At 47.7% G+C, this 26,659-nt stretch overlaps 1 protein-coding gene across 3 annotated transcripts; it reads right to left on the reverse strand.

Moving 5' to 3' along the window:
- Positions 1–215: 215 nt before the first annotated feature.
- On the reverse strand, positions 216–17,437 carry phox2a (paired like homeobox 2A). 3 transcript variants are annotated; one of them, XM_067985604.1, is made up of 3 exons: positions 17,215–17,437; positions 5,743–5,930; positions 216–632 (listed from the first exon to the last, which is right to left on the reverse strand). In XM_067985604.1, exons 1-3 carry the CDS (start codon positions 17,435–17,437, stop codon positions 216–218), a joined length of 828 nt encoding a protein of 275 aa, XP_067841705.1. The 3 variants fall into 3 exon arrangements, with proteins under 3 accessions (XP_067841705.1, XP_067841703.1, XP_067841704.1); XM_067985602.1 differs by having other exon boundaries at positions 216–653; XM_067985603.1 differs by having other exon boundaries at positions 216–652; positions 5,739–5,930; positions 17,215–17,428.
- Between the last annotated feature and the right edge of the window lie 9,222 nt (positions 17,438–26,659).

The following is a 26,659-nucleotide window of genomic DNA, read 5'->3' on the forward strand; positions in this document are numbered from 1 at the left end:
GGGGAGGGAGAGGGGAGGGAGAGGGGGGGAGAGAGGGGGAGAGAGGGGGAGGGGAGGGGGAGACGGGGACGAGAGGGGGAGAGAGAGGGAGAAAGGGGGAGGGAGAGAGGGGGACGGAAGGGAGAGGGGGAGAGGGGGAGGGAGAGGGAGGGGGAGGGGGAGGGAGGGAGAGGGGGGAGGCAGTTGTGGTCCGAGCCACGTGTCTCTCTCTCTCTCTAGAAGAGATTGGGCTTGAGCACGTTGGATTTTCTGTGCAAGGTGGAGAGCACGCCAGCGAAGGGACCTGTCATGCTGTCAGTGGGCTGCCAGGCCTGGGCCTTGAGGAGGTCGGAGCTGGGCCAGGCTGGGGCCTTCATGGACTGGGAGCTGTTGGGGCTGGGCATGTTGGCGGTGTGGGGACTGCTGCTGGAGATGGGGCCCGAGGAGGTGGAGGAGGAGGAAGAGGAGGAGGAGGAGGAGGGGGGGCAGGCAGGGTTGGCCGTGCTGTCCGGGTCTGTGCACTTGGCCTCCTTGGAGTCGTCCTCTTCGGAGTGTAGGTCAGACTTCTTGTTGGGCTGGTTACTCCCGTTCCCCTTCGAGTTAGCCGCCCGCTCCTGCTTACGGAATTTGGCTCGTCGATTCTGGAACCAGACCTGCAACGAGACAGGAAAATACTTGTCAGAAAGGGTGGGTTCGATGGGGGAGACGTCGAGAAGATTTTTCCAAGCTGATCCACGTGGGTCCCGGTCCGGGAACGCCTCAATTTTAAATTTCTCATCCTTGTTTTCAAATCCCTCCGTGGCCCTCGCCCCCTCCCTATTTCTGGAACCTCCTCCAGCCCCTACAACCCTCCGAGATCTCTGCGCTCCTCCAATTCTGGCCTCTTGCGCATCCCCCGATTTTAATCGCTCCACCATTGGCGGCCGTGCCTTCAGCCGCCTCGGCCCTAAGCTCTGGAATTCCCTCCCTAAACCTCTCCGCCTCTCTCTCTCCTCCTTTAAGACGCTCCCTAAAACCTCCCTCTTTGGTCACCTGTCCTATTTAATCCTTATGTGACTCGTGTCAAATTTTGTTTGTTCGTTCCTGTGAAGCGCCTTGGGACGTTTTACTACGTTAAAGGCGCTATATAAATGCAAGTTGTTGTTGTGTAGTCCAAAACTAAGGGCCATAAATATAAGATAGTCACTAATAAATCCAATAGGGAATTCAGGAGAAACTTCTTTACCCAGAGAGTGGTGAGAATGTGGAACTCGCTCCCACAAGGAGTAGTTGAGGCGAATAGTGTGGATACATTTAAGGGAGAAAGGAATAGAAGGATGTGCTGAGAGGGTGAGATGAAGGAGGGAGGGAGGAGGCTCGTGTGGAGCATAAACACCGGCATAGACCTGTTGGGCCGAATGGCCTGTTTCTGTGCTGTACATTCTACGTCATTCTATGTTATATTCCTGAATTCAGAGACTGGGACCAGTGTGAATAGTAAACTAACAGGCCCCACAGAGCCTTTGGGGAGGCCCCACCTACTGTTTTATGGGTAGGAACTGTAGAGGACCAAAGAAATTTAGGGGTCCAAGTACAGAAATCATTAAAAGCTAGTAGACAGGTACAAAAAGCAATCAACAAGGCTAATGGAATGTTGGCCTTTATCTCAAGGGTGCTGGAATACAAAGGGGAGGAATTGATGCTTCAGCTGTACAGAGACTTGGTCAGACCCCATCTGGAGACTGCGTTCCGTTCTGGGCACCGCACCTCAGGAAGGATATAATGGCCTTGGAGGGGGTGCAGTGCAGGTTCACCAGAATGATACTGGGGCTTAGAGGGTTAAATTACGAGGACAGGTTGCATAGACTTAGCTTGAGTATAGAAGACCTTGAGTATAGAAGAATGAGGGATGATCTGTTCGAGGTGTTTAAAGTGTTAAAAAGCAGTACTGAGGGAGTGCCGCACTGTCGGAGGTGCCGTCTTTCAGATGAGACATTAAACCGAGGCCCCCTCTGACCTCTCAGGTGGACGTAAAAGATCCCATGGCCACTATTTTGAACAAGAGCAGGGGGAGTTCTCCCCGGTGTCCTGGCCATTATTTATCCCTCAACCAACATCACTGAAAAACAGATTATCTGGTCATTTATCACATTGCTGTTTGTGGGATCTTGCTGTGTGCAAATTGGCTGCCACATTTCCTACATTACAACAGTGACTACACTTCAAAAAGTACTTAATTGACTGTAAAGAGCTTTGGGACGTCCCGAGGTCGTGCAAGGCGCTATATAAATGCAAGTTCTTTCTACCTTTCATTTCTAATAACAACATAGCTCATAATCCTGTTGATGAGATTCCTCACCGAGGCACCTTAATGTGAGAGGGTACAAGATTCCCAGTGTCCTGAGGAGGGTTCACACTTTCCTTGAACATAATTCTCAGGTTCAATTTACTAGGACCCCTCGGGAAGTTCTGTGAAACTGTGACTTATTTTGTTCTGGATCACTGGGCGGGTGGGGTTGGGGATCGAGTGGCCTCTTTGGTTTAGCTGATTGAACTTTCACCTCTCGGACATTGGTTCCCGTCCAGATGGGATGAAATTTCCCTCTGGCTGTAAAATGAGTTTGGGGGCAACACATTCTCCGCCTGTCTCTCTCTCCCTGTCCATAGCAGAAAACAGACCATAATTTAGCACAGGTTGATACCGATTTGGCAATCTGACTCAGAGAGCCAAAAGGACAGTAGGAGCTGGACATGGAAGAACGCACTGATGTACGGGAGGGTACTAGTGTAGAGGGAGCTTCACTCTGCATCTAACCTGACCTGGAGGTGCTTGAGGCTAACCAGTGGTGTAACTCATCAAACTTGCTTCGACAGAACATCCCTTCCCAGCGACCTCTACCACCTAGAAAGACGAGGGCAGCAGGTGCACGGGAACACCACCACCCCCAACTTCCCCTCCAAGTCACACACCATCCCGACTTGGAAATATATCGGCCGTTCCTTCATCGTCGCTGGGTCGAAATCCTGGAACTCCCCACCTGACAGCACTGTGGGAGAACCTTCACCACACGGACTGCAGCGGTTCATAAGAACATAAGAAATAGGAGCAGGAGTCGGCCATATGGCCCCTCGAGCCTGCTCCGCCATTCAATCAGATCATGGCTGATCTTCGACCTCAACTCCACTTTCCCGCCCTATCCCCATATCCCTTGATTCCCCTAGAGTCCAAAAATCTATCCATCTCAGACTTGAATATACTCAAAGACTGAGCATCCACAGCCCTCTGGGGTAGAGAATTCCAAAGATTCACAACCCTCTGAGTGAAGAAATTCTTCCTCATTTCGGTCCTAAATGGCCGATCCCTTATCCTGACCCCTAGTTCTAGGCTCTCAGCCAGGGGAAACAACCTCTCAGCATCTACCCTGTCAAGCCTGCTAAGAATTTGATACGTTTCAATGAGATCACCTCTCATTCTTCTAAAATCCAGAGTGTATATGCCCATTCTACTCAACCTCTCCTCATAGGACAACCCTCTCATCCCAGGAATTAATCTAGTGAATCTTCAATGCACCCCCTCTAAGGCAAGTATCTCCTTCCTTAGGCAAGGAGACCAAAACTGTACACAGTACTCCAGGTGTGGTCTCACCAGAGCCCTATAGCTCAAGAAGAAGTCCCACCACCATCTTCTCAGGGAGCAGGAGAAGAGGAAGGGAAGGAAAAAAAGCTGAGAAACACAAGTGAAGCACCGAGGCCGAGGGTGCAGAATGTCAGCAGGGCTGGAAAGAGGAAGGGAGACAAGGCAAATCAGAGAGTAGTGATGGGTTTGCACCAAACTTGGGTTTTATAGGCCTGTGGATTGTAGGAGGAAGGGGAGACTGAGGCTTGCCCAGTTTTGGGAGAGAGAAAGCATATGGGATCCTGGGCTTTATAAATAGAGGCATAGAGTACAAAAGTAAGGAAATTATGCTAAACCTTTATAAAACACTGGCTAGGCCTCAGCTGGAGTATTGTGTTCAATTCTGGGCCCCACACTTTAGGAGGGATGTCAAGGCCTTGGAGAGGGTGCAGAGAAGATTTACTAGAACGGTACCAGGGATGAGGGACTTCAGTTATGTGGAAAGACTGGAGAAGCTGGGATTGTTCTCCTTAGAGCAGAGAAGGTTAAGGGGAGATTTAATAGAGGTGTTCAAAATCATGAAGGGGTTTTGATAGAGTAAATAAGGAGAAACTGTTTCCAGTGACAGAAGGGTCGGTAACCAGAGGGCACAGATTTAAGGTAATTGGCAAAAGAACCAGAGGGGGAGATGAGGAGAATTTGTTTCTTTACGCAGCGAGTTGTTCTGATCTGGAATGCGCTGCCTGAAAGGGCGGTGGAAGCAGATTCAATAGTAACTTTCAAAAGGGAATTGGATAAATACTGGAAAAGAAAAATTTGCAGGGCTATGGGGAAAGAGCAGGGGGAGAGGGACTAATTGGTTAGCTCTTTCTAAGAGCCGGCACAGGCACGAAGGGACGAATGGCCTCCTCCTGTCTGAATCTGTGATTCTAATGAGTGGGAGATGATGATGATGATGCCGAGACTCGATTTTAACGTAGCGAGGATGTGGGATAGAGAAAGGATCCATTGTTTGGGGGATTTCTGCACAGCCAATGGCAGGTACTCAATTCATCAGCTTCCTGATTGGTGGATGTTTATTTTTTTTTTAAATGCTCCTGCAGTTTAAACAGAGCTTTCGTGAGCGAGGAGGCGATTGGAATATTCCAGCGGTGTGTGTGGGTTAGATAGATATACACAGTGACACAGTGACACATCCGAGACCTCCTGGCATTGTCTAAAGGAGATAGGCAGAAATTTCCCAGAGCTTCCCCCTGAAATTTGCTATTTTTAAAAGATTGTTCTTTCTTGGCCGAAATTTATGGCCCATCCCTCAGCAGTTTGATACAACTGAGTGGCTTGCTGGGCCGCTCCTGAGTCAACCACGTTGGGCTGTGGGACTGGAGTCACATATTGGCCCAGACCGGGTAAGGACGGCAGGTTTCCTTCAGGAAGAAAGAATGACAGATTTGCATTTCTATAGCGCCTTACACGACCTCAGGACATCCCAAAGCGCTTTACAGCCAATTAAGTACTTTTGAAGTGTAGTCACTGTTGAAACCTGGCAGCCAATTTGTGCACAGTAAGATCCCACAAACAGCAAACTGATAATGAGCAGATAATCTGTTTTTGGTGATGTTGACTGAGGGATAAATATCGGGCCAGGTCACCGGGGAGAACTCCCCTGCACTTCTCCAAAATAGTGGCCGTGGGATCTTTAACATCCACCTGAGAGGGCAGACGGGACCTCGGTTTAACGTCTCGTACGAAAGACGGCACTTCCGACAGTGCAGCGCTCCCACAGTACTGACTCTCCGACAGTGCAGCACTCCCTCAGTACAGACCCTCCGACAGTGCAGTGCTCCCTCAGTACTGACCCTCCGACAGTGCAGCGCTCCCTCAGTACTGACCCTCCGACAGTGCAGCGCTCCCTCAGTACTGACCCTCCGACAGTGCAGCGCTCCCTCAGTACTGACCCTCCGACAGTGCAGCACTCCCTCAGTACTGACCCTCCGACAGTGCAGCGCTCCCTCAGTACTGCACTGCAGTTTCAGCCTGGGTTTTGTGCTCATGTCTCTGGAGTGGGGGCTTAAACCCACGACCCTCTGACTCCGAGGTGAGAGAGTGGCTACCCACTGAGCCACGACCGACACCCTGAGTGAGAAGCAAAACATAGAAAGCCCACCTACCTGGACCCTGGCCTCTGTCAGATCGATCTTCAGCGCCAGCTCCTCCCTGGTGTAGATGTCGGGATAGTGAGTCTCAGCAAAAACTCGCTCCAACTCCTTCAACTGAGAGCTGGTGAAGGTGGTCCGGATTCTCCTTTGCTTCCGTTTCTCATTGATCACACTGTGATCGGTGAAGAACTTGTACGGAACTGAGATCAACAGAAAAGCAGCCGTTAAAGACTGACCACCCTCCACACCAGCGGTCATTTCGTGAACTGGCCTTGATTGGGCTTGAGTTTACATATCAACATATGATTAAAGACCTTGCACAGGGCTTCAAAATCATGAGGGGTTTTGATGGAGTAAATAAGGAGAAACTGTTTCCACTGACAGGAGGGTCGGTAACCAGAGGACACAGATTTAAGGTAATTGGCAAAAGAACCAGAGGGGAGGTGAGGGGGAATTTTTTTTTACGCAGCGAGTTGTTCTGATCTGGAATGCGCTGCCTGAAAGGGCGGTGGAAGCAGATTCAATAATAACTTTCAAAAGGGAATTGGATAAATACTTGAAGGAGGAAAATTTGCAGGGCTGTGGAGGAAGAGCAGGGGAGTGGGACTAATTGGATAGCTCTTTCAAAGAGCCAGCATGGGCACAATGGGCCGAATGGCCTCCTTCTGTGCTGTAAGATCTATGCTTCCATGAGGGCTTCAGTTCCTGTTCACAAACCTTACTTCCTGTTGTCATGATTTTTGGTCTCGCTTTCCTGTCAACATTTACTTTTGTTAATTGCTATGTCAACATTTCCCATTCAATTTTGCTATGTCCACTGTCACGGTGTAGTTTCAGGCTCCAGCCACCAGGTGGCTCTGTGGAGCAAGCTTCCACAAGCCTCTCGCCCAACCATGCTGCATCTTGAAAAAAAAGCTGATGTCCACCAACTGACCGCACCATTGGCCATTTATTGTATATTCATTAAAATCTTCTGTTAGCCTCCCCCACCCTAACCTGTCTCTCCTAATGGCTCCACATGTTCCTTAACTCACTCTAGTGACTTTCTTCGGTGGGGGGCAGAAGCCAATTGGACTGTGAAGGAAATCACAGCTGAGACAGTCCTGGTGCTCACCCCAAGCTCACCGCTGCCCACTTTATAGCAAGGGTCACTAGATGACAATCGACAAAGATATTTCCACTTGTGGGGGGACTTCAACACTAGGGGGGGTCATAAATATCAGATAGTCACTAATAAATCCAATCAGGAGAAACTCCTTTACCCAGAGAGTGATGAGAATGTGGAACTCGCTCCCACAAGGAGTAGTTGAGGCGAATAGCATAGATACATTTAAGGGGAAGCTCGATAAACACATGAGGGAGAAAGGAATAGAAGGATATGTTGATAGGGTGAGATGGAGTAGGGAGGGAGGAGGCTCGTGTGGAGCATAAACACCAGTTGGGCCGAATGGCCTGTTTCTGTGCTGTAATTCTATTTAACCTGCCTGATCTTCCCCTCCCCTAGCCCAGGGGCTCTGAGACTAGCTGTATCTTCAGAATTACTGGTCAGTCTGAGATGAACTAACTCAGCACAGAAAGGGACCTAAGTTGGCACTTCCCTGGTCTGTATGACTGAGGACCACACTCACTGTCCATGTAAGGAGTTGCAATTATGTTCTCCATTGCATTCAGCTTTTATACGCCATTGTAAATTTCTATGTCGATATTTCCCATTCAATTTTGCTATGTCAACGGTCACGATGTAGTTGCAGTCTCTAACCACTAGGTGGCACCATGGAGCGAGTCTCTGAAGACTCTCACCCAACCCTGTGTCATCTTCTTTGTTAAAAAGAATTCTAGCCATCAACTGACTGTGGGTAACAGATTAAGAAAACATCTAGTTACCCAAACTGTCCCATTGCTCAGTTGCTGCTTCTACAACTACAACAACTTGCATTTATATAGCGCCTTTAACGTAGTAAAACGTCCCAAGGTGCTTCACAGGAGCAATTATCAAACAAAATTTGACACCAAGCCACATAAGGAGATATTAGGACAGGTGATCAAAAGCTTGGTCAAAGAGGCAGATTTTAAGGAACGTCTTAAAGGAGGAGAGAGAGAGGCGGAGAGGTTTAGGGAGAGAATTCCAGAGCTTAGGGCCGAGGCAGCTGAAGGCACGGCCGCCAATGGTGGAGCGATGGAAATCAGGGATGCGCAAGAGGCCAGAGTTGGAGGAGCGCAGAGATCTCGGAGGGGTGTAGGGCTGGAGGAAGTTGCAGAGATAGGGAGGGTTGGAGGGCTGGAGGAGGTTACAGAGATAGGGAGGGGTGTAGGGCTGGAGGGGGTTACAGAGATAGGGAGGGTTGGAGGGCTGGAGGAGGTTACAGAGATAGGGAGGGTTGGAGGAGGTTACAGAGATAGGGAGGGTTGGAGGAGGTTACAGAGATAGGGAGGGTTGGCGGGCTGGAGGAGGTTACAGAGATAGGGAGGGGTGTAGGGCTGGAGGGGGTTACAGAGATAGGGAGGGGTGTAGGGCTGGAGGAGGTTACAGAGATAGGGAGGGGTGTAGGGCTGGAGGAGGTTACAGAGATAGGGAGGGTTGGAGGGCTGGAGGAGGTTACAGAGATAGGGAGGGTTGGAGGAGGTTACAGAGATAGGGAGGGTTGGAGGGCTGGAGGGGGTTACAGAGATAGGGAGGGTTGGAGGGCTGGAGGAGGTTACAGAGATAGGGAGGGTTGGAGGGCTGGAGGAGGTTACAGAGATAGGGAGGGTTGGAGGGCTGGAGGAGGTTACTGAGATAGGGAGGGTTGGAGGGCTGGAGGGGGTTACAGAGATAGGGAGGGTTGGAGGAGGTTACAGAGATAGGGAGGGTTGGAGGGCTGGAGGAGGTTACAGAGATAGGGAGGGTTGTAGGGCTGGAGGAGGTTACAGAGATAGGGAGGGTTGGAGGGCTGGAGGAGGTTACAGAGATAGGGAGGGTTGGAGGGCTGGAGGAGGTTACAGAGATAGGGAGGGTTGGAGGGCTGGAGGAGGTTACAGAGATAGGGAGGGTTGGACGGCTGGAGGAGGTTGCAGAGATAGGGAGGGTTGGAGGGCTGGAGGAGGTTGCAGAGATAGGGAGGGTTGGAGGGCTGGAGGAGGTTGCAGAGATAGGGAGGGTTGGAGGGTTGGAGGAGGTTACTGAGATAGGGAGGGTTGTAGGGCTGGAGGAGGTTACAGAGATAGGGAGGGTTGGAGGAGGTTACAGAGATAGGGAGGGTTGGAGGGCTGGAGGAGGTTACAGAGATAGGGAGGGTTGGAGGGCTGGAGGAGGTTACAGAGATAGGGAGGGTTGGAGGGTTGGAGGAGGTTACAGAGATAGGGAGGGTTGGAGGGCTGGAGGAGGTTACAGAGATAGGGAGGGTTGGAGGGCTGGAGGAGGTTACAGAGATAGGGAGGGTTGGAGGGCTGGAGGAGGTTACAGAGATAGGGAGGGTTGGAGGGCTGGAGGAGGTTACAGAGATAGGGAGGGTTGGAGGGCTGGAGGAGGTTACAGAGATAGGGAGGGTTGGACGGCTGGAGGAGGTTGCAGAGATAGGGAGGGTTGGAGGAGGTTACAGAGATAGGGAGGGTTGTAGGGCTGGAGGAGGTTACAGAGATAGGGAGGGTTGGAGGGCTGGAGGAGGTTGCAGAGATAGGGAGGGTTGGAGGGCTGGAGGAGGTTGCAGAGATAGGGAGGGTTGGAGGGCTGGAGGAGGTTGCAGACTTATGGAACCTCTGTATATAATTACATTCAAAGTGAGTAAATCTGCAGAGGGAAACCTGCTGGCCATAAATGGAAGTGTATATATATTTGACCTATCTTTGCTCTGTTCACCATATTGAGCGTAGTTTGGCGAAGGGGGTTTCTGTCTCGAAGGGGGCTGGAATAGAAAAACTGACACTGTCCAACTCAACACCCAGAAGTATTGATCAAGCCCCGCCCCACCCCCGCCCCATCGCCACACTGATTGCACTGAGCTGTGACCAGCCTTCTCGGCGGAGTCTGGAATATCATCCTCAAGAGACCACAGAACAAAACCCGTCTTCAGGTAATGAGAAGGAAAAGGGCAGTTCTGTCAAGGGGGCTGCACATGGAATGGCACAAAATGCCATTTAATCCCAGTTCTCCCACAGCCCATGTACACTCTCCCCTATCACAGACTCTACCCACCCATTTAATCTCCCCCCACAGCCCATGTACACTCTCCCCTATCACAGACTCTCCCCACCCATTTAATCTCCCCCCACAGCCCATGAACACTCTCCCCTATCACAGACACTCCCCACCCATTTAATCCCCTCCCACAGCCCATGTACACTCTCCCCTATCACAGACTCTCCCCACCCATTTAATCTCCCCCCACAGCCCATGTACACTCTCCCCTATCACAGACTCTCCCCACCCATTTAATCCCCTCCCACAGCCCATGTACACTCTCCCCTATCACGGACTCTCCCCACCCATTTAATCCCCTCCCACAGCCCATGTACACTCTCCCCTATCACAGACTCTCCCCACCCATTTAATCTCCCCCCACAGCCCATGTACACTCTCCCCTATCACAGACTCTCCCCACCCATTCAATCTCCCCCCACAGCCCATGTACACTCTCCCCTATCACAGACTCTCCCCACCCATTCAATCCCCTCCCACAGCCCATGTACACTCTCCCCTATCACAGACTCTCCCCACCCATTCAATCCCCTCCCACAGCCCATGTACACTCTCCCCTATCACAGACTCTCCCCACCCATTTAATCCCCTCCCACAGCCCATGTACACTCTCCCCTATCACAGACTCTCCCCACCCATTTAATCTCCCCCCACAGCCCATGTACACTCTCCCCTATCACGGACTCTCCCCACCCATTTAATCCCCTCCCACAGCCCATGTACACTCTCCCCTATCACAGACTCTCCCCTCCCATTTAATCTCCCCCCACAGCCCATGTACACTCTCCCCTATCACAGACTCTCCCCACCCATTTAATCTCATGTAGATACTTCCTGATCCCCAATGGTAACCGAGTAAAAGCTCACCCATCCTCTCATCGCCACCATTCCCTCCACCCCTCCCCCGCCTCACTGCCCTCAGCAATGCAGGAACCACACTGCTCCTGGAGTATTTGACCATCTCGGTTAGCCGGGCTCAGTGGGTAGACTTTCTTCCCTGAATCAGAAGGTTGTGGGTTCAAGCCCCACCCTCGGACTTGAGCATTAAATCTAGTCCTGTGGGAGTTCCGTATTGCCGATGGTGCTGGTCAGATGAGACGTTAAACCGAGGCCCCGTTTGCCTGTTCAGGTGGACGTAAAAGATCCCATGAAACTACAAGAAGAAGATCAGGGGGATTCTCCCCGGTGTCCTGGGCCAACATTTCCTCCGTCAACCAACACCTCCCCAAAGACATGTTATCTCATCATTCGTCTGATTTGTTGTTTGTGGGATCTTGCTGTGCCCTACATTGGCTGCCGCGTTTGCCTACAAAACAGTGACTACACTTCAAAATCTCCCCCCACAGCCCATGTACACTCTCCCCTATCACGGACTCTACCCACCCATTTAATCTCCCCCCACAGCCCATGTACACTCTCCCCTATCATGGACTCTCCCCACCCATTTAATCTCCCCCCACAGCCCATGTACACTCTCCCCTATCACGGACTCTACCCACCCATTTAATCTCCCCCCACAGCCCATGTACACTCTCCCCTATCATGGACTCTCCCCACCCATTTAATCTCCTCCCACAGCCCATGTACACTCTCCCCTATCACAGACTCTACCCACCCATTTAATCTCCCCCCACAGCCCATGTACTCTCTCCCCTATCACAGACTCTACCCACCCATTTAATCTCCTCCCACAGCCCATGTACACTCTCCCCTATCACAGACTCTACCCACCCATTTAATCTCATGTAGATATTTCCTGATCTCCAAAGGTATCATTGCATGTGAAACGCTTTGTGAGTCCTGAGGATTTGATAAGGCACGATATAAATGTAAATCCTTTCTACACCTAACCCTGGCCCCCCGCCTGGTGGGTTACTGCCCTGCCAGATGCAGCAACACCATCCAGGATTGATACTTGTCCATCTCCCGGAGTTAGCTGAACCAATGGGTGGGCTCGGGCAGAGAAAAAAACCAGCCAGGGGTCCCGCTCCTGATCACTGCCCAGTGAGCCCCGAAGGTAAGAGATTGGGTGAATGATACCACTCTCAGGACTCCCCGGTCGAATAGCCCGGAGGACAGGCTCCTCCTAGCCTGTTCTTTTCTTGTGACCGCAGTGCATCACTCTTCTTTTTTGGGTATCCATTCTTGGGATGTGGGCAAGGCCGGCATTTATTGCCCATCCCTAGTTGCCCCTTGAGAAGGTGGTGATGGGTTTCATTCTTGAACCGCTGGTCGTGTTTTGATATATCTGAGTGGTCACTTCAGAGGGCCGTTAATAATCAACCACGCTGGTGTGGGGACTGGAGTCACATATAGGCCCAGACCGGGGTAAGGACGGCAGGTTTCCTTCCCTAAAGGGACATCAGTGAACCAGTTGGCTTTTTACGACAATCCGACAGCTTCACGGTCACTTTTACTGAGACCGGCTTTTTATTTCCAGGTTGTTTTTTTTAAACTGAATTTAAATTCACAAACGGCCTTGGTGGGATTTGAACTCGCGTCTGGATTATTAGATTAACCACCACACTACCAGTCTCGAGGCACTTGGGAGTGAGGGGGCCCCAGGAGTGAGCCTAGTTTGGAGGTCACTCTCCAACCAGCTGAGTCCCTGGGCCAGAATCTGCCCATATTTCATCACTAATTGACACTGATTGGTAAATCTCATTCCGCAAAGGCACAGATACAGCTGGGTTGGGGGAGGGGAATAGCGGTGGGGGGTGGGGGGGACTGGGGGAGGAGGGGGAGGGGAATGGGAGGGAGTGGGGGAGGAGGAGGAGGAGGGAGTGGGGGAGGAGGAGGGGAGGAGAGGAGAGGGGTGGGAAGGAGTGGGGGGAGGAGGGGGATGGTAGGGAGATGGGAGGAGGGGAATGGGAGAAGGAAGTGGGAGGAGGATGGGTGGTGGGAGATGGGTGGAGGGGGGATAGGATGAGGGGAATGGGAGGAGGAGGGGCTGGGAGAATGGGGGGTTGGAGGGGGTGGGAGGAGGGGATGGAGTGGAGGAGGGGGTGGGGGGAGAGGGTTGGAAGGAGGGGGTGGGAGGGGGGGGGTGGGGGGAGAGGGTTGGAAGGAGGGGGTGGGAGGGGGGGTGGGGGGAGAGGGTTGGAAGGAGGGGGTGGGAGGAGGGGGTGGGAGGAGGCCTTAGAGCGAAGTGATGGAAAGTTCCGGCTCCTGAGACTGGTGCAGGGCCTGACGTGGTTCCAGCTCCAGCCTGGAGCAGCGTCTCGCCGGTGAATCACAAGTGCAGGGAATGGTTCACTCCAGCACTGGGTAGGGCCATTGTTCCAGCGGTGGGCACTGCACGGGGGGCATCGACACCGACCCCCGCCCCCCCCCCCCCGGCTCAGACCAGCGAACTCTCCGCGGATCAAACCTCCGAGTTCCACGGTATAATCGGTACTACAACCGATCACCGGTCCTTCGAGAGAGGCCGCCTGAGGACAAATCGAATAAATACAATCTGGGGGGGGTGGGGAGGAGCAAGGAACAGTCATAAAATCATCCAGCACAGAAGGAGGCCATTCAGCCCATCGTGCCTGTGCCAGCTCTTTGAAAGAGTTATCCAATTAGTCCCACTTTCCCTGCTCTTTCCCCATAGCCCTGCACATTTTTTCCTTTTCAATTCTATGTTCAATTCCCTTTTGAAAGTTATTATTGAATCTGTTTCCCTTTCAGGCCGTACATTCCAGATCAGAACAACTCGCTGCGTAAAAAGAATTCCCCTCATCTCCCCCTCTGCTTCTTTTGCCAGTTGGAATCGATAAACCTACATTTCATCATCCTTTAGTCCAGTTTCTCTATTGGCCACTTGGTGGGTGATCCTTGGGTTTAGGTACTGAGTCACATTGACTGGGAAGATCCCAGATTTGATACCAGGTTGGTGGTGAGTTATCCGACCTGAAGCGGGAGTCGGAGCTGCTACGATTGTATCAGTGTCCCTGAGTTAGGGAGGAGATCAGGCAGGAGGCTGCGTGAGTGCCATCATCGGGCGAGGACCGGATCGCAGCTTGGTCACGATGCTCCCCGTGGTTGAATAGCCCTATCTAGGCTCGCACGTGAAGGAGGGGCATTCGGGAGAGGTAGCGGGGTCTGTGGACCACCCACCACCGCCCACCTCCCCGGGCAAAGAGTGAGCATCTTCAGGGAGGAGAAGAGAACTTTTATAAACAAGACTTGTTTTGTCTATCTTTTGCTCTTCAGGTTCTGACTGTCTCTGTCTTTCTCCTCTGTTTCTGTCTGTCTGTCTGTATGTCTGTCTCTTTTGCTCTCTCTGAGTTCTGTCTGTCTCTCTGTCTCCCTTGTGCTTTGTCTCTCTCTCTTGGTTCTTTCTGACTGTCTCTCTCTCTCTCTTGTGCTCTGTCCCTCTCTCTCTTGTGCTCTGTCTCTCTCTCTTGGTTCTGTCTGACTGTCTCTCTGTCTCTCTCTTGTGCTCTGTCCCTCTCTCTCTCGTGCTCTGTCTCTCTCTTGTGCTCTGTCCCTCTCTCTCTCGTGCTCTGTCTCTCTCTCTCTCTCTTGTGCTGTGTCTCTCTCTCTCTTGTGCTCTGTCCCTCTCTCTCTCTCTCGTGCTTTGTCTCTTTTTCGGTTCTGTCTGACTGTCTCTCTGTCTCTCTCTTTTACTCTGTCTCTCTCTCTCCCTCTCTTTTGCCCTGTCTCTCTGGGTTATGTCTGTCTGTCTCTCTCTCTCTTGTGCTCTGTCCCTCTCTCATGTGCTCTCTCTCTCTCTCGTGCTCTGTCTCTCTCTCCCTCTCTTTTGCCCTGTCTCTCTGGGTTATGTCTGTCTGTCTCTCTCTCTTGTGCTCTCTCTCTCTCTGGGTTCTGTCTTTCTCCTCTCTCTCTCTCTCTCATGCTCTGTCCCTCTCTCTCTCTTGTGCTATTTCTCTCTCTCCCTCTCTTGTGCTCTCTCTCTCTCTTGTGCTCTGTCTCTCTCTCTCGTGCTCTCTCTCTCTCTTGTGCTCTGTCTCTCTCTCGCTTGTGCTCTCTCTCTCTTATGCTCTGTCTCTCTCTCTCTCTCTTGTGCTCTGTCCCTCTCTCTCTTGTGCTCTGTCCCTCTCTCTCTTGTGCTTTGTCTCTCTCTCGTGCTCTGTCTCTCTCTCTCATGTGCTCTCTCTCTCTCATGTGCTCTCTCTCCCTCTCTTTTGCCCTGTCTCCCTGGGTTATGTCTGTCTGTCTCTCTCTCTCATGCTCTGTCTCTCTCTCTCTGGGTTCTGTCTTTCTCCTCTCTATCTCTCCCTCTCTGTGTATTTTCCATAGAATCTTGCAGCTCAGAAGGAGGCCATTCTGCCCCATATCTGTGCTGGATCAATCCTCTCTCCCCATGGCCCTGTCTACCTTCATCCCAGAGTCTCTCTTGGGATCTTCGTTTCCAAGAGAATCGTGTTCTCATTTTGCGATATAATGGGCGATACTGAAAATGTGAAATAAAAACAGGAAATGCTGCAAATACATGAAAGGTCAGTCAGCATCTGAAAAAGGGGACAGATTGGTTAGGTTTAGACCCCACGCATCAATCATAGAATGATACAGCACAGAAGGAGGCCATTCGGCCCCTCGTGCTTGTGCCGGCTCTTTGAAAGAGCTGCCCAATTAATCCCACACCCCCAGCCCTTTCCCCATCACCCTGAAAATTAATCCCCTTCAAGTATTTATCCGATTCCCTTTTGAAAGTTATTAACCTGACTTTCCTCTATCAGATACTGGCCGGTCTGTGTGTTAACATTTATTAATGTGTTAAATTCCCCCCATTAATCTGTTTGAGGGGTGAAGTTATTTTATTATAAATTGTTTTCTCAGCGGATTACAAGAGAAGAGGAGTTCAGGTCCCCTCATCTCAATCTCTGACTCTGTTTCTCCTCCAGATTCTGGTACAAACCATCCATCCGAATAAAGAAACCTCGTGAACTTCATTAAACCAACGCTCAACCTCAACAGGACTCGGGAGAAAAAAAACATCAAAAGCAAAATATTAAATGTGTAACGGGGGGGGGGGGAATATATTTCGTTTTAAATCTGACCGAAAGTGAAAGAAATTCAGTGAAAAGAACGAAATCTGTAAACAACTGATTCTCGGAAAATGAATAAATTGTTAACATTATATTTAAAAAATCACAAACGGGAAGAGGAAAGTGAGAAAGAGAATAAAAACTAAAATAAATATTTAAAAATATGAGCGCATTTTAAATATCGATGAATCATTTCTAGCACTGATTTTGATAATTTGTTAATATAATATGAAATCTTCCTACTCAGGTTTCTGCAGGTTTGAACTTGTGATATTTGGTTGGTTTATTTTTTGAAGAACGAACGAATTCCAAGTTGATTTATTCCACATTCGATTCTTAAATGTCGATTTTTAAATGAAAAATAAAACATTTATCGAAAAGATTTTCGTTCATATTTTCTACGTGACGAGGAACGAAAAACAGGACAAAATACTCCTTAAGTAACAAGAACAGGAAAATTACAGAGACAGACTACAGACAGATACCGACACACAGACACACACACACAAAACAGATAGAGAGACACACACAGACACAAACAGACATAGATACAGACACACAGACACACACATAGGTATACACAACAGATAGAGACACACACATATAGACACACAAAGATAGACAGACACACACACAGATAGATACACAAATACACACAGAGAGACAGACACACACACAGACACAGCATTATCGCAGGGACTACATGAACTAATGTTAGATGAAAATAAGTCACTTTATATCTCAACAAATAAAATTAAGACAGAAAATCTCCAAAATCCCAGACCAGTAATAATTCTACACCTCGTGTAAATCTCCGCAAACCATTAATTAAAAATAAATACATTTATTCCGCAGAAGAAACCATCCCAACTATTTCGATTCAGGATTTCCCCGTCTAATATATTAACAGTTTTTAAAAAAAATATCCAATTCACAATCTTCTCATCGAAAATTGACTTTATTACTTTGGGGAAGGGGAACAGAAATTGTCCCCCAATAATTAATAATTTGGGAAAAGGCATCCTATTTTTTGCTCTGTAGAGATTCGATTATATTCTTTTGATTTAATACGCAGACTTCCCTTAACCAAATTACCCATTAATGTGTTCGGGCTGTGAATGTAATAACCCCGCAATATAACTCAATTATTGCACAGTCCTCTCTCCTTCTTAACCCAATCACCACATTCTCCAATTGGTTTTTAATAATGTTTAAAAACAAACGCAGACCGAGTTAAAACTCGCACCGTGTAATTTTATATATTTTCATTTCTAAGCCTGGTCCCCTTTCTGTCACCTGCCGGTGTTTGTTTACCTGTAGTGTACGGAGCGCTCTGGTGGTCTCGGAGGGGTCCCAGGTTACAGTTGGCCGGAGTCAGGGTCGGACAGACCGGACCAGTCCCGAAACTGGACCTGATGGGGTTGTACTGGAAACTGTTAGCCTGACTACAAGAGCTGAAATCGGCGTACGCCGACGCTTCCATAGCCGCCATGCAGGAGTCGTAGGAATTGAGGTAAGGATAATCCATTTTATACATAGAGGAGATCAGACGGGAGCTTGGAATTTGAGGGGGAGAAAAAAAATATACAGTTGTTTTTTTTTTAAAAAAAGAAAGTGATTTAAAAAAAAAACCCCAACACACAATCCCCACAGAAACTGAATTCACTCTGAATGAGGATGTGTGGGGTTCTAGCCCTTGTGTTTTATCAAACAGCCCAGTGTAGAAGTGTCTCTTAAAGCTAACGACCAGGCTTCTAATAAACTTGACAGTACTTTCAGACAATAGCGAGGCGGTGGTCCAATTTTGCATGACAATAAATCTTGACTCTATTGGGCTACTGAAGGGAGAGCGCGCTCAGCCCAACCTCCTCCCATTGCATCAGTAATTAAACACTTTAACCCTTCAGTAACTCCCCTCTCCCCCCTGTTCGTACCTCGCAACGTGAATTCTTATTCTTTTATCAACGAGTTTCTGTTTATTTTACGTTTTGTCTGAACTTTCGCCGCAGAATCCGACGCCTCCCCCTGTGTTGGAATCACGAGAGGGAGCAAGGGAGGAAACAGGGAGCAGGTTTCGGGAGCTCCGGCCTCACAACTTACAAACGTTTCTGGCTTTTAGTAAAGGGAATGAGGCAGTTTATTTAATATTTTTTTTTTGTGAAAGTAACAATTCGAATAAGGAGGAGCTGAAGAATGGAGTTTTCACTGTCACAGATTATTAAAGTATCAGGATGTTTTAAAAAAATATTTCATAATGAACCGTATTTCATTCTACAATAATTTAAACTCGTCGTATTAAAGTCTTCAGAAAGCAACCTCTCTCGGTCTTTTTACTTGCAGGTACAGCTCTGAACTTGTCAAAAAATAAATTTTAAAAACAAAAATTGAAATCAACAATTGCTCTAACCCAGGCCTGGCTCGGTTTACACTGAACTCAGCCCCTGTAGACACAGTGGGGATTATTTATTTATATATGTGTGACGGCAGGGAATCGAAGAGGAGAATATTAACACTTGTCGTTTAACGTAGAATCATAATAGAACGGTAGAGCACAGAAGGAGGCCATTCGGTCCATCGTGCTTGTGTCAGCTCTTTGAAAGGGCCATTCGATTAGTTCCCCACTCTCCTGCTCTTTCCCCATAGCCCTGCAAATTTCCCCCTTCAAGAATTTATCACTCACCTCTTGTCGGCTTGATGGGTTCAGTTCTGTTCTGTTCGAGATTGTGCCTCTCTCCTTATCCCCAGCCCTGTGTAAACAGACCAGTCTCCCCCTCCTCTTTAGGTAAAATGAACCGTAACCCCAGGACACACGTTTCAAGGTAACGCGGGCACTTTCTGTTCTGCTTCTTAAAACAGTTACATTTTTGAAATGTCTAAACTCAGCACCAAACACACAGCTCACACCCAGTCCCAAACCGCACACGAGACACAAACCGAGAAATAACCTGGAGCAAGTCCGGCAGATAGAGTCTCCCCCAGACTCTATCAGGAATAACACGCTCCCCTTTCCCAAGAAAATAACATCGCGGGGTGAAGGAACTCTTGGAATCAGAGTCAGGGAGTAAATTGTTAAACTGGGAATGGAAATGTGTGAAACTGGTTTCCAAAATGTATCTTTTTTTTTTCTCTGTTAAATTCTACAAATTGGCTCAATCTTTAAAAAAATGAAAACAGTTTTTGGTTTGAATTTTACCAGAAACAGGAATTGCTCAGATTCCCGTCAGAGGTTTGTCCGTGGGGGAGTTTTCGGATATTGCTCTTTTACAGGACACATTAAGGAGCAGAGAGCCACAGACACAGACTCTCAGGGCACCGGTACACTTGGGTCGTGTTTTACATGTTTGTTTATTTTTTTCTCGTCAAGTTCTTTTGGGATTAAAATCAAGTTGCGAAAGTGACGAGGAGGCGATGAGAAATTCACAAACTTTTCATTAAAAGCTGAACCTCGCCACAGGAGATTGGGAGAAAATCCCAGACAGGAGCCTCAGAGGTTCAGTTCTCTCTCTCTCTCTGCCTCTCTCGCTCTCTCTCTGTGTCTCTCTAACTGTCTCTCTGACTCTCTCTCTGCCTCTCTCTCTCTCTGCCTTTCTCTATCCCTCTCTCTGTGTCTCTCTATCTGTCTCTCGCTCTCTCTGCCTCTCTCTCTGTTTGTCTCTCTCTCTGCTTCTCTCTGACTGTCTCTCTGCCTCTCTCTCGCTCTTTCCGCCTATCCCTCTCTCTCTCTATGTTTGTCTCTCTCTGCTTCTAACTGTCTCCATCTCTCTCTCTCTGCCTCTCCATCTCTGTTTCTCTCTATCTGTCTCTCTCTTTGTCTCTCTATCTCTCCCTCTCTGTCTCCGTCTCTCTGACTCCCTTTCTCCCTCTCCCTCCCTTTTCCTTTCTCCCTATCTGTGTCTCTATGTCTCTCCTTGTCTCACTCCCTCTTTCACTGTCTCTCTCCCTCTATCTCTCTCATTCCTTCCCTCTATCTCTGTCTCTCCCTTTGTCTCTCTCCCTCTCGTTGCGTCTCCTTTTGTCCTCTTCCCTTTCTCTCTCTCTTTCTGTATCTCTTCCCTTTCTCTCTCTCTTTCTGTATCTCTTCCCTTGCCCTCTGTCTATCTTTCTCTTTCTCCCGCACTCTCCACCCCTCGGTTGTCCGGGGACAGGCGCCCCACACTTCCCAAATCTGATGTGAATTCACCGAGTGACTGTGTGACCCCCAAACACTTACACCGGGTCCCCTCATCTCTACAGTTCACCATCTCCTCGCTTTATCTTTTGCTGTATGTTTGTTTACATCTTCCTTTGATTTCTTTCCTCTCTGCGTCGCCTCTTCACTCATTCCCCCCTCTCTCTCTCTCTGTTTATATACAGTACCTGCGGCCCTTTACTCACTCGCTGTTTATACCTCTCCTCCTAACCCTGTTATCTCGCTGTTGTGACTATTAATCTGCTTCTCTCTATATATCTGTAGGTGTGTCGGTGACTTTCTACCGCTCGCTCCCTCTCTCTCTCTCTCTCATTCTTTCTGTATGTATCAGTGCCTCTATTACACACAGATTTTCAATCAGTCAGTGTTTCAGTTTCTATCTCCCTCTGTCTTTTTCTCACTCCCCCTCTCTGTCCATCCATCTATTTCTCTCTCCCTCTCTCTCCATCTATCTGTTTCTCACTCCCTCTCTCTCTATCTATCTGTTTCTCACTCCCTCTCTCTCCATCTATCTGTTTCTCACTCCCTCTCTCTCCATCTATCTGTTTCTCACTCCCTCTCTCTCCATCTATCTGTTTCTCACTCCCTCTCTCTCCATCTATCTATTTCTCATTCCCTCTCTCTCCATCTATCTGTTTCTCACTCCCTCTCTCTCCATCTATCTGTTTCTCACTCTCTCTCTCTCCATCTATCTGTTTCTCTCTCCCTCTCTCCATCTATCTGTTTCTCACTCCCTCTCTCTCCATCTATCTCTTTCTCTCTCCCTCTCTCTCCATCTATCTGTTTCTCACTCCCTCTCTCTCCGTCTATCTGTTTCTCTCTCCCTCTCTCTCCATCTATCTGTTTCTCACTCCCTCTCTCTCCATCTATCTCTTTCTCTCTCCCTCTCTCCATCTATCTGTTTCTCACTCCCTCTCTCTCCGTCTATCTGTTTCTCACTCCCTCTCTCTCCATCTATCTGTTTCTCACTCCCTCTGTTTCTCTTTCCTCCTCAGTTTGTTTCCGTTTCCCTCTGTCTCTCTCCTGTTTCTCTCTCCCTTTCTCGGTTTCTCACTCCCTCTCTCTGCTTTTCTCTCCCTCTCAGTCGGTTTCTTTCTCTCTCCCCTATATCTCTATCCGCCTTTTATTCTCCCTGGCTGTCTACACGGCTCTCGTTCTGAGTGGTTTTACTAATATGTCTCTCTCGCCGATTCCTTTCCCATTAAATCCGAAAGATGAGATGCTGTTTATAAAAGATTACAGAAAGAGAAGTGAAATATTAGCCCATAAAAGACGGAATATATCGCATTTAAATTATGCATTTTAAGCAAACTAACCTCGACGGCACACACACACACACATATATATATAGATATAAATATAAATTAAATATTTTATATCCCGCACAGCTCTTGAAATGTAGAATTTGTATCAACAGCAGATTCTGCGGTCTTTTAAACTCACAAAATGTCGCATCAGGAAGAGGCAGTTTGGATTTTTAAAAGTGATTTAATTTCATGTAAATCGAATTTTTTGCAGCTCCGGCCTATGAATGTGATCGAACGGGCTCTTGGCCATTACGGAAGTAACAATAAGAATAATGGGTGTAATTAGAATTTATAAATAGTGAATATATAAATATCTATAATTACACAGGGTAAAGGAGAGGCTCCGAGTCGGCGAGAAACTCAGAAATCAAAAGCAAAAAAAATATTGCGGATTCAGGAAATCTGAAATAAAAACAGAAAATGCTGGAAACACTCAACAAGTCAGGCAGTGTCTGTGGAGAGAGAAACAGAGTTAATGTTTCAGGCCCAAGACAGAACTGGAAAATGTTCAAAGAGTTAAAAGTTTTTGAGCGAGTACTCAGAAATACAGGTCATGTTTAAAAGTTCACCAGAAACTTTAAAACCCTCAGTTCTGATAAAAGAATTTGTACAAACATTAAACTGATTTTTTTTCTCTTTCAGATATTGGATGTTTTCAACCTTTGCAGTTTTGATTTTATTTCAGATTCTCAGCTTTCACTTAGTTTGTTTATTACTCTTAATATATTTTCATTAAAAAATTTATGTTTAAAAGCTGCTTCAGATGATTCTTATTTTAAAGGATTATATTTTCTCCGGGAGCACAAGAAATGTTTGGAATAAAAAAAACCCTCCGAACAGCTTCGATATCAGGCCAGGTGATTGGGTTCAGCTCCAGTGAGAGAGCGGAGTCTCACATAGGAACTACAGGAGGCCATTCAGCCCCTCGGGCCTGTTCCGCCACCGTCACCGCTTCCCAATTCGCCCAGAAACCGTCGGCCTTGTCTCTCTAGATAAATTACTTCATTGAATTCAGTCATCTGAGAGTGACAGGTCACAGCAAACGCGGGAGCTCCCGATCCACACTGAGTGAAGAGTTTTATGACAATCGTAAAATCTTACAGCGCAGAGAGAAGCCATTCGGCCCATCGTGCCTGTGCTGGCTCTTTGAAAGAGCTATCCAATTAGTCCCACTTCCCCCTGCTCTTCCCCCATAGCCCTGCAATCTTTTCCTTTTCAAATATTTATCCAATTCCCTTTTGAAAGTTACTATTGAATCTGCTTCCACCGCCCTTTCAGGCAGCGCATTCCAGAAAATAACAACTCGCTGCGTAAAAAAAATTCTCATCTCCCCCCCCCCCCCCGTTCTTTTACTAATTATCTTAAATCTGTGTCCTCTGGTTACTGACCCTCCTGCCAGTGGAAACAGTTTCTCTCTATCTACTCAAGGTGCAACTGTGGATAGGCAATAAATGTCGGCCTTGCCAGTGACGCCCACATCCCGAGACTGAATTAAGAGAAAAGAGCAGGGGAACTCTCCTGGTGTCCCTCAACCAATACCAGCAGAGAACAATTATTCTTTGCACTGCTATTTGTGGGATTAGTCCAGGGCAGAATGTTTTATTTACATAATGACAGTCACTGCACTTCAAATTAATTCATAGTATGAAGCTTTTTCACATTTCCATACAAGGCTCTCTATTTAAATGCAAGTCTATTTATCCTGACTGGATTCCAAATCCCAGCAGGATCTCTAACCCCCTACAGGATCCCAATCCCAGCAGGATCTCTAACCCCCTACAAGATTCCAATCCCAGCAGGATCTCTAACCCCTACAGGATCCCAATCCCAGCAGGATCTCTAAACCCCTACAGGATCCCAATCCCAGCAGGATCTCTAACCCCTACAGGATCCCAATCCCAGCAGAATCTCTAACCCCCTACAGGATCCCAATCCCAGCAGGATCTCTAACCCCCTACAGGGTCCCAATCCCAGCAGGATTCTGAACCTGCTGCGAGGAACATCCTCTAACCCAGAAACATTCAATCATCTTGTTGAATGTTTGTCTAGATATTAGGCCAGTGTTGTGCATTGTTAGACACTGGCCACATGTGGCTAATTGGGAATCCAGATGTGGATAAATCTGATCAGTAAACAAAAAATGAGCAACAGACGCAGTCGTTGGGCACATGATCTCACTACTCAGTCGCACGGCGTGGCCATGTGAACTTTATAACCTTTTTGTGCGTTTGTTGGTAAAACGGTAAGACCAAAAGCAGAGTGTGCAAGGGTTTTTTTGATCATTGTGAGTGCTTCACTTCCTTGTTACTGAACGGCGATAGATGTTTGTTCAGTAAATATCCCCGTGTGAAGTTCATTTACCTGTATTGTGTGTAAGGCGTTTTCTACTAAAATTAGTGCACGAGGCTAAAACGGTGTCGCCATAGCAACACCTGTGGCTAGTCAGCGATTTCGATTGGACAACACTGGGTGAGACAATATCATTAGGGACAATCAGACCATGTTTCAAGTCACCAGAGAAGCACAAAAGATGAGAAACTCGCTGTTATCTGAAATTCTAGTTCCCATAATTAACATTGAGCTCAAACTTGGGCCATCAGCCGTAAACTCCTTTTAAGCAAATTATTTCAGGTGAAACACTGTAGGAACACTCAGTGCTGTGAATGTGATTTCTTCACTTGCAGTAATCATAGTGAACGGATGGGAGAAATATAGAACAGCACCTAAAGGGTGACGGGCAATTAAAAAAAAGAGAAACAGAAAGAAAGACACAGAGAAACAGTGAGAGAAAGAAACACTGACAGAAATAGGCAGAGAGAGGCAGAGACACACATATACAGACACAGAGACAGGAGAGAAAGAGATACTGACAGAGAGAGATTGATGGACAGAAACACAGATAGATAGTCATAGAGAGAGAGAGAGAGACACACACACACATGCCCAGACACAGAGAGCCATAGGGAGAGAGACACACATGCAGACACAGAGACACAGAGAGGCGGAGACATATAGAGACACAGTTAGGCAAAGAGGTAGAGATATAGAAAGGGCAGTGAGACAGACAGATACAGAAGAGACAGATAGACAGACAGACTGAGTGACACACAGAGACAAATTGATAGACAGAAAGTAAGGCAAGCAGATACAGAGAAAAACAGACAAACAGAACACGAGAGAAAGGACAGAGAGATGTTATCACAGAGATACAGAGAGGGAGAGAGATAAAGAGATAGATACAGAGAGATGAACATTGTGACAGAGGGAAACAGTAAGAGGAAGACCAAAAGATTCAGATCAAAAAGGGGGGGGGGGGCGGGGAGAGCAGAAAATACACAGAATGAGAAATGGTCCAGACAGTAACAGAGAGGAGAGGGGGAAGAGAGAGAGATTGAGAGAGAGAGAGAAAAATTGAGAGATACAGAGAGAGAGAAATAGAAATAACAAGTGATGGTTGACAGAAGTTGATGGAAGATGATTCTATATCTTGCTACCTGATACATTTCATGTACAGAGTAAGATCCATTTGAAAAAAACACTCTCCCTGTGTGAAAATTGGCTCTGAGCAATCTCTTCCCACACACCCTGACCCACGGCACAGGAAATGCCAGTACAGGCATTGTGTGTGTCTGTGTGTGTGTGTCTGTGCGTGAGTGTATCTGTGTGTGTGTCTGTGTGTGTATCTGCGTGTGTGAATGTGTCTGTGTGTATCTGTGTATTTGTGTCTGTGTGGTTGTGTGTGTCTCTGTGAGCATCTGTTTCTCTCTAAGCATCTGTGTCTCTGTCTGAGTGTATCTGCGAGAGTGTATCTGTTTCTCAGTGAGTTTATCTGTGTATTTGTGTCTGTGTAGGTGCATCTGTGTCTCTATCCGTGCCTTTATGTGTGTGTCTGTGTGTGTCTCTGTGTGAGTATATGTGTCTCTGTGTGAGTATCTGTGTGAGTGTATCTGTGTCTGTGTGTGTATGTGTGTATCTGTGTCTGTGTGTGTGTATCAGTGTCTGTGTGTCTGTATATCAGTGTCTGAGTGTATCTGTGTCTCTGTGTGAGTTTATCTGTGTATTTGTGGCTGTGTGGGTGCGTCTGTGTCTCTATCCGTGTCTCTGTGTGTGTCTCTGTGTGAGTATATGTATTTTTGTGTGTGTATCTGTGTCTGTGTGTGTGTATCTGTGTCTCTGTGTGTATCTGTGTCTCTGTGTGGGTGTATCTGTGTCTCTGTGTGTGTATCAGTGTCTGTGTGTGTGTGTATCAGTGTCTGTGTGTGTGTATCTGTGTCTCTGTGTGAGTATCTGCGACTCTGTGTGTGTGTATCTGTGTCTGTGTGTGTGTGTGTATCTGTGTCTGTGTGTGTGTATCTGTTGTGTCTCTGGGTTTAAGTATGTTGGGTGTGTGCATTTGACAAATTTCTCAGATTTTAGTTTGGGGATTAATTCAACAAAATGGATTATATTTAATAAAATACATTGAAAATCAATGCCTCAATTCTGTACAAATATTACCTTCATACAATTCATTCAGGATCTGGGGAGTTCCTCATCTCTCTCAGTCTGCACTTCATTCTATAATGTGCAGACTTTTAAACCCTCACCTACTCACTGGTTCCCTGAATTAACTCGGTAAACCATAAACTTCACATCTCTGGAATTTATAAACCTAGATAAATTTGTAACACAGATTCCAATTTCTAAATTCTAAATGGCTCCCAGTGACAGATCAGTCAACAACAACAACTTGCATTTATATAGCGCCTTCAACATAGTGAAACGTCCCAAGGAGCCTCACAGGAGTGATTTCAGACAAAATTTGACAGGGAGCCACATAAGGGGATATTAGGACAGGTGACCGAAAGCTTGGGAAAAGAGGTAGGTTTTAAGGAGCGTCTTACATACATCGAATTACATGGAATGTACAGCACAGAAACAGGCCATTCGGCCCATCGAGTCCATGCTCCACACGAGCCTCCTCCCTCCCCTCTTCATCTCACCCTATCACACATCCTTAAAGGAGGAGAGAAAGAGGCAGAGAGGTTTAGGGAGGGAATTCCAGAGCTTCTCATTTTCTTTCTCTTTCTCTGTTTTATTCCTGCTGACTGTATTTTATTCTCTCTGTTGTATTCTCTCCCTCTCTGCTTTGTTCTCTCCTTTAATCTCTACCTTTATTTTGTTATTTGTCGCTCTCATTTTGGATACACGTTATACTATTCCTCTGTTTTATTCTCTTCATCTCCCTCTCCATTTAATGCCCTCACTCTCTCTTTCCTCTCTG

This window comes from Heptranchias perlo, chromosome 6, assembly GCF_035084215.1.
Source record: "Heptranchias perlo isolate sHepPer1 chromosome 6, sHepPer1.hap1, whole genome shotgun sequence".
Classification (NCBI taxonomy): Eukaryota; Metazoa; Chordata; class Chondrichthyes; order Hexanchiformes; family Hexanchidae; genus Heptranchias; species Heptranchias perlo.

Coding starts and splice junctions, on each gene's coding strand:
- phox2a (XM_067985602.1), bottom strand. CDS start 17,437: ATGTATAAAATGGATTATCCTTACCTCAATTCCTACGACTCCTGCATG. Junction 5,931..17,214: donor GAGCGCTCCGTACACTACAG/GTAAACAAACAC, acceptor TGTTGATCTCAG/TTCCGTACAAGTTCTTCACC. Junction 654..5,742: donor TGACAGAGGCCAGGGTCCAG/GTAGGTGGGCTT, acceptor CTTTCTGACAAG/TATTTTCCTGTCTCGTTGCA.